The sequence below is a fragment of the Acomys russatus genome, chromosome 13, assembly GCF_903995435.1.
Source record: "Acomys russatus chromosome 13, mAcoRus1.1, whole genome shotgun sequence".
Taxonomy (NCBI): Eukaryota; Metazoa; Chordata; class Mammalia; order Rodentia; family Muridae; genus Acomys; species Acomys russatus.
The window spans coordinates 41,309,473-41,327,620 of record NC_067149.1 but is presented as its reverse complement, the minus strand read 5'-3'; the positions used below and the strand labels follow the sequence as shown (position 1 = coordinate 41,327,620).

Sequence of the window (18,148 nt, the reverse complement as noted above, 5' to 3'; positions counted from 1 at the left end):
TGGGGCAGAGGCAGTGCAGGTCCAAGGGAGATCAGTTGGTCAGCTGAGGACCCAGAGCCAGCCAAGCTCCGTAGGCCCTTCGCTCTGGAGTGGAGTGGATTAGGAGAGGTGGAGTGGAAGAGAGGAGACAGTGAGGTCTGCTCGCTGAGGCAGGCAGAGCTAGGTGGAGAAAGTACCATTTCACAGAGGCAGAGGCAGGCTCGGAGGAGAGAACAGGCAGGCAACCACTCCGCTCCTGATGTCTCCTGACACAATAGCCAGACCACATCTCCCAGTCTGCTTTCTGGTCTGGAGAAGGAGAGTGGCTTCAGTTCTAAGGGAATCTGAGAGGGCTGACTGCCCCCAGTCACCACCTGCTTACAATCCCCTACCCACAAGGAAACCCAGAGTCCAATGTGCAGCCATTGCCAAGAGCCACATGGCCCACAGGACACTGCTCCCCTCTGCTGTGACCGCCATCACAGTGATGCCCATGGCAGCTACAGTATTAACTTTGTGCCACCCAAGCCATGAGAAGTGGATTGGGGGTTCCCTGTCTGCTTAGGGGGCCTCTCACCTGGACTGTGGGTGAAAAGCTCCCTCTAGTGGTAACTTAGAGACATTGCCACGACAGCTTCTGAGAGACTGGATGGATGCCAGTAAAAAAAAAAAAAAAAAAAAACAGGTTCAGAGACAAGGATCAGTTGGCCCAACATCCGTGACTGAGCAGGGCCATGCAGACTTTGGTGGGAAAATTGCACACCTGAGCCTGAGGTTCCTGAAATCAGATAAGGTGTAATGGCAGGAGAAATCCCAGAGCCTCAGTCCTACAGGCAGGAGTGAAATGGCAGGAGCAGCCACGGAAGCACAGGGAAGGCAGACAGACAGGAAGCCCTTAAGCTTTCAGAGTAGGTGGGCTTCCTTGGAGAGGTGTTCCATGGGCCACAAGATGACCAAGGGTAAAGCCAATAGTGAGGGGCAGAGGGTGCTGGGTGAGGCCACCTCCTGCTGGGGTGGGTAAGGCCTGCCCCTGTGAGAAGTGAAGGATACACGAATTGGCTCCTTCGATTAGTGTACACAGGGCATGCTCTCTCCAGCCTGGACCCCAGAGAGCGAATCCAAAGGCATCCACACTGGCCTGGGGATGGTGATAACCTCTCTATTAACTCCCCGTTTTGCCTATTGACAGACTTGCTGTCGCGGTAGAGCATCTCTCCTGGAGTCGTAGTTATAAAATCCTTTGAGCTATAAGATGATGAGAAGTCGAGTGGAATTGAGAACAGAGGTCAGGGACGTTGTCTCCAAGACAGGAGAGCCTTGAACCGCTGAGACTGAGGGGCAGAGGCAGCAGGGAGTTAAGAGGGTGGGTGTAGGCAAGGATATGGCTGAGTCTACCAGAAATCAGGGATTTGTGGCCACTGAGCCTGTGGGTCCAGGACTGAGGTGAACAGTTTATACTGTTCTCCATAGAAGCTTCAAGAACCTGGCACATACATGCTCAAGGCACCAAAACCTGGGCAACCTGCATCCTGTAGTGGGAACCTGCAATGTGCCCATCCATCCCATACTCTGTGACAGTCCTCTCCCTGCCACTGTCGTAGGACTCCCCTCTCAAGGCTGTGCAGATGCTTTGGGTGAACCTCATCATGGACACGTTTGCCTCCCTGGCACTGGCCACAGAGCCACCCACCGAGACTCTGCTCCTGAGGAAACCTTACGGCCGCAACAAGCCTCTCATCTCACGGACCATGATGAAGAACATCCTGGGCCATGCCGTCTACCAGCTCACCCTCATCTTCACCCTACTCTTCGTGGGTGAGCACCCCAGTACTCACCCCTCTGTGGCCAGGTCACCAACTTTTGGGCACACCATGGCCCACATCCAAAATCTGGCTTTACACATGCCATCCTGTTTTGCTCCTGAGGAAACTGAGGCACAGGAGGAAAATGTAGATTACCGCACACAGGGAGCCAGAAGCAGGCATGCCCTGTCCCAGGCTGCCTGGCCTTAAAGCCAGCTGTAGTGTTAACATACACCACTCAAGGCAACAGCCTCCAGAACTGATGAGCTCTGAGAGCCAAGGCTCCGGGCCGAGCAACGTGCCCCTTCCCTGATGCCTTCTGGCAACTTCTCCTTGCCCCAAGAAGATGTCTTTATGAGGAATTTAGACTTCCTTGTTGGACTGTTGAGCTCTTTTCCCAGCTCCTCCACTGAGGGCTAGCTCCCCAGCCACTCAGAGCTAAGTGCCTCTGCCTGGGCCTTAGTCAGTGTTCCTTCATTAACATAAAGTCCCTGAGATAATTAACTTAGAAGAAGGGTTCATTTGGACTCTTCACCTGGGAGGTCATATTCAGATGACTAAGCTGGGGCCAGTGACAAGGCAGGGGCACACGGTAAAGAAAAACTGCTCACCTCAAGGCCAGGATGCAGAGAAAGGTGTGCACATAGGCACCACAGCTCCCTTTAAGGGAATACCCTTAATGGCCTGAAACCTCCCACCAGGCTCCCACTCCTTACTGGCTCCGCCACCTCCCTTAGGGCTAGGAATGTGGTAGCACCATTGTTCAGTGTGCCTCAAGTCCTTGGTTCTATTCTAAGCACCATATAAACAGGGTATGGTGGTACCTGCCTGTAATCCTAGCACTCAGGAAGCAAAGGCAGGAGGAGCAGGAGTTCAAGGTCATCCTTGGTTACATAGTGAGTTCAAGGGCAGCTTGGGGTACATGAGACGCATGCTCCACTACCTTCCCACAGCACCATGGTCTGGGCACCAGGCCTCAAATTCATGGGTCTCCAGGCCACGTTTGCTTAAGCTATAGTGGCTTGCCTCAAGGATTTGTGTTTTCCCTTTATAAGGAATGTCAGTCTGTAATGTCGCTGGCATGCCACCTTTCTCAGATAGCCACAGAAAAGGTGACAGGTACCAAGCCATTTATCCTCTAGCCCAGTGCTTCTCAAACTCTCTAACACTGTGACCCCCTTAATGCAGTTCCTCATGTTGTGGTGACCCACCAACCAGGAAGTTATTTTTGTTGCTACTTCATAACTGTAGTTTTGCTAGTGTTATGAATCGTCATGGAGATAACTAATATGCAAATTATCTGATTTGCAACCCCTGTTAAAAAAAAAAAGGTCGCTCAATAATCACCCCAAGGGTCACAACCCACAGGCTGAGAACCGCTGCTCTAGAGAAAGGATTGGTCACTGAACAGGAACCACGGGCCAGACTCTGCCCCATTCCCCCACCTCAGCCTGGTCCCGCCCTCTGGCTTGGCAGGTGAGAAGATGTTCCAGATCGACAGTGGGAGGAACGCACCGCTGCACTCACCGCCCTCAGAGCACTACACCATCATCTTCAACACCTTCGTCATGATGCAGCTTTTCAACGAGATCAACGCCCGTAAGATCCACGGCGAGCGCAACGTCTTTGACGGAATCTTCCGGAACCCCATCTTCTGCACCATCGTTCTTGGCACTTTTGCCATCCAGGTACCCAGCCCCCACGTAATCTGGGCTGGGCAAGGCGGTGGCTCCCCAGCCCTTGTGCCATCTCCGTGTCTGTCCCTCCAATCTCTGACCTGCAGATAGTGATCGTGCAGTTTGGCGGGAAGCCTTTCAGCTGCTCCCCACTCCAGCTGGACCAGTGGATGTGGTGCATCTTCATCGGCCTGGGAGAGCTCGTCTGGGGCCAGGTGTGTGGCAGGGAAGGGGGACTGTTGAAGTCAGGGAAGAGAAGAACAACAGGATTGGCCCTGGATGTAACATTCCTACTGTGCATGTCAGGAGAGGCCATCGCCAACACTGGGCACCAGAGTGCTGGAGTTGGTCCAAGGCTCCAAACGCAGGCCACATGAGTACCAACCAACACTCTTTTATCTGTATTTCTCTGCTGGTGGTGTTTTCTTTTTTAAATTGCGGCAGTTTGTTTTAACTTAAATTTATGCCCAAAGGCAATGCTGTTAATCACTGGCACAACTTGCCAAAAGTAGAAGCTTATGGAAAAAAAAAAAAAAACTTACTGTAAGGATCATGATGCTATCAAAGGGTACCCAGGTGCTCAAGCCTGCTACAGCCCAGAACCTGATGCCAACATGCTAAAAGTGCATCATCTAGTGGCTTCCTGAGGGTAGTGACCTGATGGCACCAAGCAGGGACACACATCCTGCCATATTACAGCGTGACTTGAGGCGGGCCTGTGACTACCTAGGGATCTCCTAACTTGAAGGTGCTCTCTGCTAGCCAACTCCATCTCTGACCCTACAGCATTCTCCCACCTGCTTCGTTCTCTACATCTACCCAAGTTCTAGGCATACATGCACATGTGCATGCACATACACACAAGCACACACACACACACACACACACACACACACACACACACACACTCAAACACTCACACACGTGCCCGCCACCGCACTGCTGATAGCTTAAAATTTCCGTCTTCTGACTCAGGAAACTACACAGGAGATGTGTCTTTGTCATTCAACTGAGCTAAAGGACTAGTCCCAAGGTGGCCAGGCATCTAGGCAGTGAGTGGACTCATCAAAAGCCTAAGATGATTCTCTTCTTCGGGTTGTCCCCAGGCTAGTATAAGGAACCACACCGGTAAGCCAGGTATGGTGTCACGTATTTTCAATCCCAGCACTCGGACGGTTGAGACAGGAGAATAGCATATTTGAAGGCAGCGTAGGGCACATATCCAGACCCTGTCACAAGGAATAAAAACTAAAATGAAGAGGAAGAGGAGATGGCAGAGAAGGTGCTGTTACAATGGCAGCTAGGTCTCGTGATTATCGCCTGTAACCCCAGCACCTGGGAGGCCAAGGCAGGAGGCTCCCCACTAGTTTGAGGCCAGCCTGAACTATATACTAAGACCCTGTCTCAAAAATCCAGAGACGGAGATTAAAATGGAATCACTTCCCAACCTTTGGCTAAGATTATGTTTAGAGATTGCAGAGGCAACTGTTAGCTCAAAGATAAAGTTCAGATCCATCCAAATGGCCTTTGGCACTTCTTTGGAGCATTAAGAACTAAGTCAGATTAGGACCCTTTCCCTATTTCTTGGGCACCTTAGGTCCTGCATCCTGAGGGGTCCCTCAGCATCCAGGGGAACAAACTCATGAGTAGCCAGTACTGACTGTGAACTCCCAGGGGGCCCGAGCATACAGCCCAGCCCTTGCCTGTCCTCCCACATGTAAGGGGCCCCTGGTGCCTGACTCTCAGGCTTTAGTCTTGGGAACAGCCCTCCAGGGAAGAAGAAGAATGAGTGCATCCCACACACATATGGCCTCCAGGTCCAAGACTGATGGCCGCCCACAGGAGGCTCTGTACATCATGTACACAGTACCTGCCCATGTCCTCACAACTCCTAAGCTACCTCAGCCTTATCCACAGGAGCCCAGTGCTCAGCAGGACCACATGACTTGTCCTGGATCACATGACCAACACAGCCTGGGGTATTCCAAGTCACAGTGACCAGTTCCTCAAGGCCAAGTTGGTCCACTCTGTCCTTTGTGTCCAATAAGTGGGTGGAGTAAAAAGGCCATTAATAAGAAATAACAGTTGAGCCGGGCATGGTGGTGCACACCTTTAATCCCAGCACTCAGGAGGCAGAGGCAGGCAGATCACTGTGTTCGAGGCCAGCCTGGTCTACAAAGCAAGTCTAAGACAGCCAAGGCTACACAGGGAAACCCTGTCTCAAAAAACTAAGACCAAACCCCCCCCACACACACACACACAAAAGCACAACAGTTGAGTTGGAACTGGTAGAAGGTTAAAAATGGAGCTTTTCGTGTGACTAGGGAAACAGGCAGAAAAGGAGGGACTCAGGGACTGGGAGGAGAGTCCTTGGTCCTGACCTTGGCTGGGTCCATCCCTTGCAGGTCATCGCCACCATCCCTACGAGCAGGCTCAAGTTCCTGAAGGAGGCAGGCCGGCTCACGCAGAAGGAGGAGATCCCTGAGGAGGAGCTAAATGAGGACGTGGAGGAGATCGATCACGCGGAACGGGAGCTTCGACGTGGCCAGATCCTGTGGTTCCGGGGCCTGAATCGGATCCAAACACAGGTATGGGAAGCTCCTAGGGCTAGGCCAGACTTGGAGGTGGGGCCAGTGTGTTCCAGTGCACCCTCACACTCTGATGTGTGGCCATAGGAGCCTGGAGTTAATGAACCCCATGCCCATCGTATGGTCTCAAAAGGGCCCTCACTGTCCCTCCAGCCATGTGTGTGTGCGCGCACATGTACACACACACACACACACACACACACACACACACACACACACACTTCTGCTACAGAAACAGAGTGTGGCCTCAGGAAGATCGTTACCTTCTCAGCCCAGCCAGGGGCATGGCATGAGTCTCACCCACCATGGTTTTCCAGAGGGATCCCCTGAAAGGACGGGGATGGCTATGAGGGCTTAGGTGAGTGAGGGTTCTATTGCAGCTGGAGTAAATACTAAGAGGGGCAGACAATAGTGGAGGAAAACAGTCAGCCGAGAAGCAGCAGCCACCTTTATAGACAGCACACACTCTCTCTGCCTCTGTGAGGGTCTCCAGGCACTGTCCTTGACTCTGCCTAGATGCGGAACAAAGGTTAAAATCCCCATATACCCAAAAAAAAAAAAAAATCCCCATATACAGAGGTATGCGTGCAGGTCAAGCTTACACATAAGGATACCACAGTGCACAGTGCCTACCCAGCCAGAAGCAGGCTTCTTCCCTAGAACAGACATTATGTGGCCACCGTGTGTAGTACATGACGGTGCAAGAAGGCCACACACATGCAGATTCCATGCTGTCCCAAAACCCACATGCCTGGGGCAGGTATAGTTTATGAAGGTGCTGTAGGAAACAGAGAAAGAGATCTCTTGCCCAGAAAGACACCTACGGAGCATCGCCCTCAGATTCCTCCGGGCAAGTGATGCACAACCCAACCACTTCATCCCCATGGTCTGCAGCAAACAGCTCCTTTGGAGTTCCTTACATCTCACGGGGACTCATTGACTTGTACGGCCCCTGAGAGAAGGTATGACGCCCCTGTTCTCCCCAGTGGCGTTTAGGGGAATGGGTTTGAGACTCACAGCTGCCTCACATAGGCCTGGCCTCTCTTGCTGTGACCAGGACCTTGGCAACCCCTGTTTCCTATGAGGACTGGGATAGGTGGCATTGCCCACACTGGTCTCGCATCTAAGGAGGAAGAGGGGGCTGTGGTCCCCTGATGATTATAAATAATCCTGGGCAGGTGTGGGTGACTCTAAGCCTGCCTTCTCTGAACACTGTTGTGGGCCCAGTACTATGCCACTTACACCTCCGCTGCATGGACAGCATAGCCCTTCCTTAAGGCAAAGAAACAAGACTTTCCCAAGGAAGATCACCTAGCTAATAAATAAGAAAAACTAGACCTTGGCCCAAGATCTATCCATTCCAAGGTCTCACCACATCACTCTGGCTCTATGCCTGAAGCCACTCTAACATTCTGATGCCACCTTCACCCCAGCCCCTGAGCCGCTACTGAGGGAAGAGGTCACACCCCACTCCCCCTACCTCCCACCCCTGTTTGGGATCCCAGGGGGCCTACAGATGGGCCCAGAGCTGAGCAGACATCTTTCCGAACCTTGAAGTGTGTCTGGTATTTTTGTTTTAAGTGGTGTTGTCCTTGTCGCCATGGCTGCGGCTGTTGTGTGATGTTGCACTCGTCAGTTGTGTAGCTGTGGTGTTCGTTTCTTCTCGCAACTTGTCTCGTTCTCTCCTCCGTTGCAGATTGAAGTAGTCAATACTTTCAAGAGCGGGGCCTCCTTCCAGGGGGCCCTGCGGAGACAGTCCTCCGTCACCAGCCAGAGCCAGGACGTAGCCAGTCTCTCTAGCCCTAGTCGCGTGTCGTTATCCAATGCTCTTTCCTCTCCGACCAGCCTTCCTCCTGCTGCAGCTGGGCGTGAGTGTGACTCCTTACCGCCTCCTCTGGCACTGCCAACGCCAGCTCCTGGGCGGGCAGGCGGGCAGGGGCCGGGGTTCCAGAGAACATGGGGGGACAGGGGTCACTGTGAGGCCCAGGGGCTGAAGGACCACAGACACTGGAGGCAGTGCCATTGGTCAAGAGTTCTCAGGCAGTCTTGGGGTTAGTTGGGGGTCAGGGGGTCATTAGGATTATAAGCATTCAATAGGTCTGAGTCCATCAAAGGGTCACACCATAGTCAAAAAGGTTCTAGAATCCAAAGGGTCCCAGTCCCCCTCAGCACCTGAGGCCAGAGAGAGGCCATCACCAAGAGAGGTACAGTAGTAGCCCTCACTCTAGTCTCTTACCTTTTCAGGAAAAGCTTGGCCCATGTGGGAAAGGGTCAAAGTTCAATGACTAAGGTCTTGTGGTCAGTCAAAGGGTTATTTTGTGGGTCAAAGTATAGAAGCCTCTCAGGAGTCAATCACAGTGGGGGCTGAACACAAGAGGGGTCATGTGAGCCAGGCAGTCACTGCAAGTCAGATGTCACAGGCCGGAATGGCAGAGTACCGAGGAAACCACAGCACTTCATGGTCACCTGTGTCCCTCCCTTGTGCATTGAGCATATCAGCTGCCTCACAAGCCCTTCCCCCACAGAGGGGGGAGCATGCAAAGTCCTGACTCCTTCCTGGAAGAGACAAGGTTCCTGTTCTGTCCAGCTGATCTCAAGTAGAAAATAGCAGGACACACACATCTTGCCTGGGTGCCAGCTAGTCCCAAAAGAGCTGGTCTAACCTTAGTGTCCTTGTCTTATCTGAGAGGTAGCCTGGGACTCTGACCTCCTCTTCATCATCCTTCTGCCAGTTGCCTTGGGTGTTTGGGTTGCTTGGTTGGGTTGGTTTTCTTTTTCTTTTCTCATCCCCACCCCACCCTCAACACCAGAACTGAAGACCAAAGACCACTAAGCTAAATCCCCTTATCTTCCTTCTGCCAAGCACGTCTGCCCATACCATTGCCTCTGACCTAAAGCATCTGGTCTCTGGCTCTGTCTAGGTCTTTGATGGACCTCTCCATGGCCTCAGGAACCAAAAGAGTCCATCTATATTTTCTATCTGCCTCCATGCAAACCTTATCAAAGTACACAGAGCCTCAGTTCTGGCCTCTTAACACAGACACACCACACACACACCCCTGCCATACGGGGTAACCAGGAGGCCCAATAATGTTCTCCCACTGGCACAGAGTGAGCCCACATGAGGCAGAGGCACACCTAAGCTGATGGTGTCTGAGTCACTGGGAAGTCATGGCCAGGATTTCCCTTCAGAGCAGATGGCCCTCCTTTATGAGTGACCCATGGTCAGCTGGCTTTTCCTTCTTCTTTGTTCCATCAGCCCAACCCTGGCCTTGCTTGGCACCTCCCATCTTGAAGCGCAGTCACCAGGTGTTTCCATGGAACTACCCTTGTTGGTGATGCCTTGTGTTGCCCTGAGTTCTGACCGCTAGGGAGCTGGCTCCAGGACACAAGCTCAATTCTTTATTCATCCTGGTTCACCTCTTTTATGTGGCATTCCCGAGCACCCACACTCCTCTAAGGTCACCCTGGAGCCAGGCCCTCAGCTTAGCACTCACATTCTAGAATTAAAAACCTGCCCTCTTGTCTCAGCAGCTTCTTTCTCACCCTTCTGTCTGCATTACCATGGAGCCATCAAGGAGGCTGTCCCTGACACATTTCCATAGACATGCCTGTGTGCCCCACTCTCCAGTCCCCACACAGACTAATCCCTCCTTCATTCCATGTAACTCTAACTTTGGAGCAGTCGTAGGAAGAAAGCCTAGCTGGGGTTGTACCAAAACTTATCTACCATCTTGGCCCATGATCCTTCATTCCCTCTCTGGGCTGAGAGAGAGAGTGGGCAAGCTCATCTCCCTTACCCATCATCCTCCACTGTGTCACCTCCTCAGCCTCCTTAACAGTCTCCCACTTGAACCATCTGCTCTAAACTCCAGTTTGTAATTCCTAGTGTCTTTGGGCCCTTTGCTGGGTGTGAGGTTTCAAAAAATAACTGGACCACCCCTCTGCCAAGTACACTGCCTCCTAGGAGGACTGGCACCTGTGTGGTTTAAAGAGGCATTTTGATCATCAAGTCACAATTCAGATGTCAAATAGGTATCACCTCGTCCTCTGCATGTATAATTTCTGTCTTCTACTTTCTTGGGACTCTTCGGACCCTCTAGATATCAGGCAAGGTCCCTTTAGAGGTCAAAATGCTTTCTTCCACCAGGGGTAGTGGCACATGCCTTTAATCTCAGCATTAGGGAGGTAGAAGCAGGCAAATCTCTGTGAGTTTGAGGCCAGCCTCAAGTTCCAGGTCAACTAGGACCATACAGAGAGACCCTGTCTTGAAAAACTAAAACTAAAACATTAAAATTAAAACACTTTATTCCCATAGGAAGATCTGATAGGCAAATGGAAGCAGAGGGGTGGGTGGGCTGGGCCACCAGGTTCTCTGCGCCAGATCTCTCCAGCAGAGGACTGGCTGCACACCTGCTGAGGCAAATGCCTGGAGTCTGTGTACCACAGAAGGAATCGTTTTTCTTTGTGTCATTAGGAGTTGATCACAAAGGGGAAGAATAGGAAAGATCTATTGGGAAAGCCAATGTGCACCCCTCCACAGCACAATTGTTAGATGGCAGCTCCAGGCAGACAGTTTATGGGGGTTGGGGGGAGAGACATGGTCCATTTGGGATGGAACCAGAGCATTAGGGAGAGGACTCAGGGAGGTTGCAAGCTTTTCTCATTTCGACTCAAAACTGAATTTGGTTTTCCACCCAGAGGGCCAAGGGCACACCACTAATGCCATATTCAACACGTCCACTTCTTTGACTTCACATGCATCTCACCATGTGGACAAGAGACTTCCTCGGGGTAGCCAGAGACAGCACTTGGCCAAGATGGCGCAACAAGGGGAATGATAGGAAATGGGTCCTGAGGCCCTTCACAGTCCACTCTACACCACTTTCCAACCAGGCTTGACTTGATAGCACAAAGGGTGGCATTAGATCTGGGAGCCACAGCCTTCCAGAGGAGGAGGAGCACCCATTCTTTCGCTCAAGGGGTGGAGAGTAGGGAGGGTGTAACCACTGGTGTTCTTTTAGCCCGCAGAGGCATGGAAGTACCTCCACTGATCAACCAGGCCAGCCTCCTCCTCCCATCCTCCTCAGCTTCCTCACTTGTCTCAAGCCATCTCTGTCCTTTGCAAGTCTGAAGAGACTCCACACTGAATGTTGCTTCAGCCCCACTATGCCAGAGCAAGACTCTACATGCGTGCGTGCACGCACATGGGTACACACACACACACACACAGAGAGAGAGAGACACACACACACATATACAGCCCCAAGGACCCCCATGTCACCTTTAGACTTGGGTTTCAAGAACTGCCAGTGTGTGCGGAGCAATGCAGACAGTGGCAAAGAGGCAAGCTGGGTTTCTCCTTAGCATTCTGGTACCTGGTTTGGTGCAAGCTTGGGTTGGAAGGAAGTGGCTTGCTGTTGGGGGGACCCTTGAGCTCTCCGACTGTCTGAATATTCCATGTCTTTGTTTCCTAGAGGGCTAGAGAACCCTGGACACAGAGTTCAGCAAGAGAGAGTGAAATTAAAAGAGGTTGTGAGTCTTTACCCTTGAGCCTGAAATGAATGTGAATCAATCCCAGACTCTTGGCTTCCTTGAAGCCGGGTAAACATTCGAGTATGCGGAGCCCACCTCAGAGCAAGGCTTCTGCCTCTCCAGAGACCCCAGTGGCCAAGAGCTCCAGGTCCCTCAGGCTGTTGAAAGCAAATATCTACAATTCCATCCACTGATCCCTCCTTGTTCCCTGTCCCCATACTCCCTGAAACCCAACTTTAGAGCAGGCAGGCAGGGGAGATGGAAGAGATTTTTGCTTTTGGGTTTTTGTTGTTGTTGTTTTTTTTTTTTTTTCTTCCCCTATTTTTTTTAATTTTTCCATTTCAGCTGCAGAGAGAACCGAAGTGGAGTCTTGAGATGGCCATGGCGGGTGTCCCGAAAAGTCTTGTCCCCACAGTCTTGTCCAGGGCAGTTCATTCTTTCTGTCGTCTCCATGCCAAGGGGAGGGGGGAGGGGCTTCATCTCATTGTGTGTTGTCCCCTCTGCGTTGTCAGTCATATGACAAGGGCCTGCCACTGTCCCTTAACTTCCTTCATATGCTAGGCATTCCAGCCAGCCAGCTAATGTCGTCCATCTTATGGCAACTCAGCCTCAGAAGGCCAAGCACCGGCTACAGATGTAGGGATGGGGCATTCGCACGCCCACTTTGCAGATGAGGAGACCAGCAGCTGGGCTTTGCCTAGTGTTTGCTGAGTGCTTGCCTACGATGCAGAAGGCCTGGGAGTAGATCCCCAGTCCCAGCCTGGGTTATATGAGACCTTCCCTTAAAGCAAGCAAACAACAAAGAAAACAAAGATCAGCAAACTAAGGCTATACCTTTAAAAAACTTATTTTTTATTTCCAAGGGTTTGATAGCGCATTTATCAGATCAGAAAATAAACCATCCACTGAAGCTGCATAGGGAATCCAGAGACAAAGATAATTCAAAAGCCTCACAAAGTAGCAGCATTTAGTCTGTCTGGCTCCACTGGCCCCGGCTTGATAGCCTGCCTGGATTCCGGTGAGCAGAGTTCTCTGGGATCACTAGTGATAGGGAGGAAAAGGGACAGGGTGTTCTTCAGGAGGTAAACAGACATCGTAGCTGAGAGCACGCTGGTGGCCAAGGAGGACTTGACTGGGAAAAGAGAGCCAGGCAGCACAGCCCAAGCAGGGCAGCTAACCAATGCCAAGTCGAATTCTCAGCTCTGCAGTCTGACTTAGCTTAGGAACAGAAAGCCATCTCTCAGCTGTGACACAGGCTCAGCAGTCAGAGCCATCTAGAAGCTTCTCCTGGGAACAGGGATCTCCCTAACCATGGCCCACAGAGGACCTCCCTGGTTTAGCAAAGCTCTAATCTGGGACTCCAAGGACCTCCCCACAACTGTCTCTGGCAGGCTTCCTGCCCCCCACCCCCGTGGCTAAGACCATGTGACCCTCAGCTGTTGGTGGCATTGGGCCATCTGGTGTTTTCTTTTTTTCCCTACTCTGAGCCAGCATTGGGAAGAGAGCAAGAGACACCTTTATTCCAAGTCCCATGGGGTCCCTTAAGACATAAGCCATGTTCCTGTTCCTCTGCACCCTGTAGGCAGTTTAGAACACAACCACATCCGTGGTATACCTCTCTACAGCCAAGGCATTAGGGATGGCCAAGCCAGGACTTCAACCCGGCCCTTCCTTTTCCAAATCCAGGGCTCTGTGCACCAGCCTGGGAGATCAGAGGCCAGCCTCCTCCTATTCTTCAGGGGAGAGAATAAAGGCCTGAGGACCCAAAGTTCCTGGCTTATTCACTGTGGCGCAGTGCCAAACCCTCGCTACCCTACCCCTCTTCCCAAAGCCTAGAAGGGATCTGGGGGTTGGCTGTCCACTTCCGGCCTCTGTCTTTTTTGTTTTGTTTTGTTTTGGTTTTGGTTTTGGTTTTGTGTTTTCAGAACACAAACAGAACAATAAACCCCAAACTCCAGGAAACAAGGGAGCCCCTTAGCAAGCTGCAATGGCTGGCCAGGGCTTTGAACCCATACTCGAGTGTTTACCTCCCAAATGCATGAAGGAAAGAGGCGCTGGGCACAAACAACTTCGTTCACATTGTGCAGGCTTCCAAGTGTAGCTGTGTGTCGGTGTGTGTGTGTGTGTGTGTGGCCCCTGACCCCTGTGGCATGCTCCCTGCCCCTCGTGTCCTGTGTGCGGCTCCTCTGTGCTTCCCGGCTGCTGCAGCCCTGCACCTCAGAAAGCCTTCCCTGGCTTTGCTCTGCTCTGCTGCCTCGGCTTGATGTCCCCTTCGATGTTTGGCCCTCGTGTGTCCTCTCATCCCACCTCATCCAACTGTCTCTCCTTCCTGTTCCTTCTCTGTGTGACCTGTAACCTGTTCCATGTGGTTTGGTTTCTTAACTGTGTGTGGTTTTTGAAGATTCTCCTTTTTTAACAAATAGACTCTTTCCTACTTACCCACCCCCCAAGCCCCAACCCGTCCCCCCACCCCACCCCCCCGCATGGTCAAACTCTGCTGTGACGTTAACAAGGCTCTGTCTCTCACTAGGTCGGGTGCCCTCCAGAGTGGACCATGCTCCTGATTACAACTGCCCAAAGCATCTCTGTGGCGGTGCTTTACAGTCCCCACTAATACCAAAGTTCTGACCTAAACCAAAGCCACTTAAAAACCAACTCATGGATGCCCCCCCCCAAGCCCTCTGCCATCTGTCCCCATCGATGCTCATAACACCAGCGACTGTGGATCCCAGCCGCCTGCGTGCCCTCCCCTCCCCCAACCCTCCTCCAAGTACCGCCAAGAAGCCAGCCCACTCCTGACCAATGTGTTTTCCTTGCAGATCCGCGTCGTGAAGGCGTTCCGTAGCTCTCTCTATGAAGGGTTAGAAAAACCCGAGTCTCGAACCTCCATCCATAACTTCATGGCTCATCCTGAATTCCGGATCGAAGATTCCCAGCCCCACATCCCCCTCATCGATGACACCGACTTGGAAGAAGATGCCGCGCTCAAGCAGAACTCGAGCCCGCCGTCCTCGCTCAACAAGAACAATAGCGCCATCGACAGCGGGATCAACCTGACGACCGACACGAGCAAATCAGCTACCTCTTCAAGTCCAGGGAGCCCCATCCACAGCCTGGAGACGTCGCTTTAGCTGAGGCCCCTGTCGCCTGGCCACCCTCATGGACCCGCTGCCACCCGCCTCCGGGCGCACACCCTTCCAGGCACCGACTCCCCGACGCAGCAAGGAGCACTGGGCAGAATCTACACAGCAGAGAGAGAACCCGTTTCCACACACAGACCCTTTCTCTGGCTGCCAAGCTGTTGGAACTCTTTTTCACTCCTAGGCCGCCACGGGCGCGGTTGCCCTGGGGTCATCTGGAGCAAGAGAGTGGCGTGGATTTTTTTTTCCAAAAAAATAAAAAATAATAATAATAAATTAATTTTAAAAAAAGAGCCTTTTCAGGCTCCAGCCCAGACACGGACCAGCAATGCACCCGCCGGCCACTGCGTCCCCAGCATGAATGTACCTGGACACTTTTAACCCCCTCCCTCGTTTGGTTCTCGGAGGGCTGGGGAGGGGAGTTTTTCGTTTTCTTAGGGCGGGAACTGCAAACAGGAACTGCGGAACAGACTGCTGTTCATTCAGTCCACTGGTCTATGAGGTTTCAAATGCTTGCCCAGCATGGTCTCAGATGTCTAGATTAATTTAATAACTTTTTGAAATCACAGAATAGGTTTGCACCAATGGAACCCAAGAACTCCACAGACACTCATGAGGTTATATCCGTTTCTTTGTATCTATATCAACGTATACTTGGAGATTGTATACGTGTATATAGATAAGTAGATATTATATATATACATATATATACATGGATATATAAAGTTCCTTTGCCGGCATGTTGCCTTGTTTCTGCTTAAATTGCTCTATTTTAACTTATGTCCTAAAAAGAAGAATGTAATTTGTTTACAAACCTGCAGATAATGTCTTTGGCTATTTGTGTGGTTTAAGGACACTGGTGGCCAAGATGCTTATGAGCAGCTCGGCCCAACAGACACATCCCCTGGATTGCATCCTTGAAGTTTTACGATAGCCATGCTCTGATTTTTGCCTGCTATTTTCCGTTCAATAATGGCACTACTGTGGGAAGCTCAGGCAGGAAGCCAGTGGCTCCCAAGGATCCACCCAGAGGAGCTTAGCAACGCGCTCCACCGTAGACAAGGGAGAAGAGGAGAGAGGGTTTCCCGGGTTTGCAACAAGAGTGACTGTCCAAGTCCCATGACATCTGTAGTGCACCCGTAGAAGGCTTTTCTCTCAATGAAACTCGCTTGAGTTTACAGAGAGCATTTCAGAACTGAGTTGTCTTTGGCACTGTCTGTGAGTCGAGGTAGTGTTCAGATATTACAAATGCTATTGTGTTGATTTTTTTTTAATTAGTAATTTAGACGTTCCTTTCCTTATATACGGCAGCATAGGCACTGCCGGCATATTGGATGAGGGTTGGTACGGCTTGCTGCTTTTGTTTTTCTTTTTCAAGAAGAATAGCCTTTTTTCTCTGCACTATTTAGATCCGAATGAACCTTATGATGTGTACATTGAGATGTATTCAGTGTGATTTTTAAACCAAATTGTCTTCCTGTAGTCACAATATATACTGTAGCCTTTTAACAGCAAGTCCTGCTTTCCCAGACAGAAAGCCATTCTGATATCTTCCCATGTCACAAGTGAGAAAAGGTGGCTATCCCTTCCCCCGACGATAACAGCACTAGTAACCCCACTCAATAAGAGCTTGTCTGTTGGCCTCTTAACTGCTAAGCACTTTGTGGGTCTCAGCTTTTTTTCATAAAAGAACTTTTGTATTTAATACAAAGTTTGCTTTGAGACTTTTCAGCATACAATCTTTTTCCATAAACTTGTACAGTGCAAAAGACATTTTGAATACCATGATCGATGACGTCCCGTGCTTCGAGGAAAACCAAACACTTCCCACCTCACTTGTGAACTCCATCCTTCACCCCCACCCACCCTTTCCACAACCGGTCCTCGCTCTTCAGCCTGGCCCCCAGCCCTCCTCCAGGCCCAGAGACCTTTTCACTAAATAAGATGACAGCCACTTGGGAAAAGAGCCATAGTCAGCTGGGAGGGCCCACGTCTGGATGGCTGTGAAAAAAAAAAACAAACTTGAGTTTTGGTTTGGGGTTCAAAGTCTGCCCATCCCACCTGGCCACAATCTTTCTGTAAGGAAGAATATCTTGAAGGATTCTGAATCCAGGAGAGAGAGCTGCCACTCCAGCAGTGGTGGACCAGCCTAAATGTACTCACTGGATGCAGGTACAAATGCCACCAAAGCCAGCCCACAGCACCCCTCCAAGAAAGGAAAGAAAACCTGGGGCAGCCTTGGAACAGGATAGGTTTTTGGTTTGGGGTTTTTCATTGCTGTTGGTTGGTTTGGGTTTTTGTTTTTGCTTTTTTTGAGGGAGGGGGTCCTTTGTCACATTTTTTCATCCTGCCCTTCTTCATTCAATCATGCATCTTATGGCCTCATTCCATGCCACCAGGGTCGTTGTGCTTATAAGCCAGGGTCCTTGGGCTTTGGAGCCAGGCCTCAAGGGCAAACCGGAAGGGGTTTCCAAGCAGAGCCAGCTTCTCAGGCAAGGGAGCAGAGGAAACTAGTGTGGAGGCCTGACACTAGTGTTGGCTTCCCAGCGTCAGGAATGAGGGATAGCCTATGCCCCAAGCCCTCACTCTCTTATATCCGCACCCTTCTATACATGCACAAACCTACACAGGAGATGGTTGGTTTGTCAGAACTCACTGTAGTACACAAAGCTTGCACTTCCGCGTTCTATATCTAGCAGCATGGGGTACGTTTGGCAGTTTACCCCATTAGGGGGTCAATAATTTATGACCATTCATCTGTTTTTATGAATTTTTTTATCTAGACAATAATTGTAAATAAAGAATTCACCGTCTCTGCTCATTTAATACTATGCAATGGTTATGCTTTCCATGGCTGGCTCTTCTGACTCACGCAGGTGTTTCTGGTGTGTCTATGGTATTTAAAAAAAAAAAAAAAAAAAAAGTCAAGTAGAACATAGGTAATCTCTCCTCTTTTCTATCGTGGATGGACCCGTCCCCTTCTTTCCTGTCCTCTGTGCTCTGTAAGTGCATCAACTCCCCAAGCCCTCAGATAAGTGAGGGACAACAGGAGAGCACCCAACAGGGAAGCTGCCCTTTGGCTCTGGGTACTTCAGTCACCTACCTGTGCAGGAGGGGAGGAAGGCTCACCTGGCTGCTCACAGTGTTTCCAGGATTCAGGAGCTTCCTCCCCTGTCTCCACCCCCCCCCAATCCTCTGCTCACCCCAACCACAGCACGGCAGCGCAGCGCTGACTGGAGGGAGGGGTCCTGCTTTATTAAGAGCCACGGTATCCCCCATGCCTGTTGAATAGCTGCCTTTGCCACCTCCTGATTTCTTACATGGACTTAAGCCCAATTTTAGGATTCCTCTTTTATCCCTTTACCTGGCAACAGTCACATGTTTTAAGTATTGTCCCTCTCAAATGTGTTAATATGTAGTGGAGGGAG

General features: G+C 51.0%; 1 protein-coding gene across 2 annotated transcripts in view; it reads left to right on the top strand.

The window, feature by feature from the left end:
* Atp2b2 (ATPase plasma membrane Ca2+ transporting 2) overlaps positions 1-16,799 on the top strand; it is a 300,161-nt gene extending 283,362 nt beyond the window's left edge. The window contains exons 21-26 of one of the 2 annotated variants that reach the window (XM_051155098.1): positions 1,581-1,794; positions 3,258-3,469; positions 3,565-3,672; positions 5,863-6,045; positions 7,742-7,828; positions 14,400-16,799. In XM_051155098.1, coding sequence (XP_051011055.1) covers positions 1,581-1,794; positions 3,258-3,469; positions 3,565-3,672; positions 5,863-6,045; positions 7,742-7,828; positions 14,400-14,711 — 1,116 coding nt within the window. In that variant the 3' untranslated portion in view covers positions 14,712-16,799. The remainder of the gene's footprint in view (positions 1-1,580; positions 1,795-3,257; positions 3,470-3,564; positions 3,673-5,862; positions 6,046-7,741; positions 7,829-14,399) is intronic. The other variant, XM_051155099.1, reaches the window with a different exon arrangement.
* Positions 16,800-18,148: the final 1,349 nt, after the last annotated feature.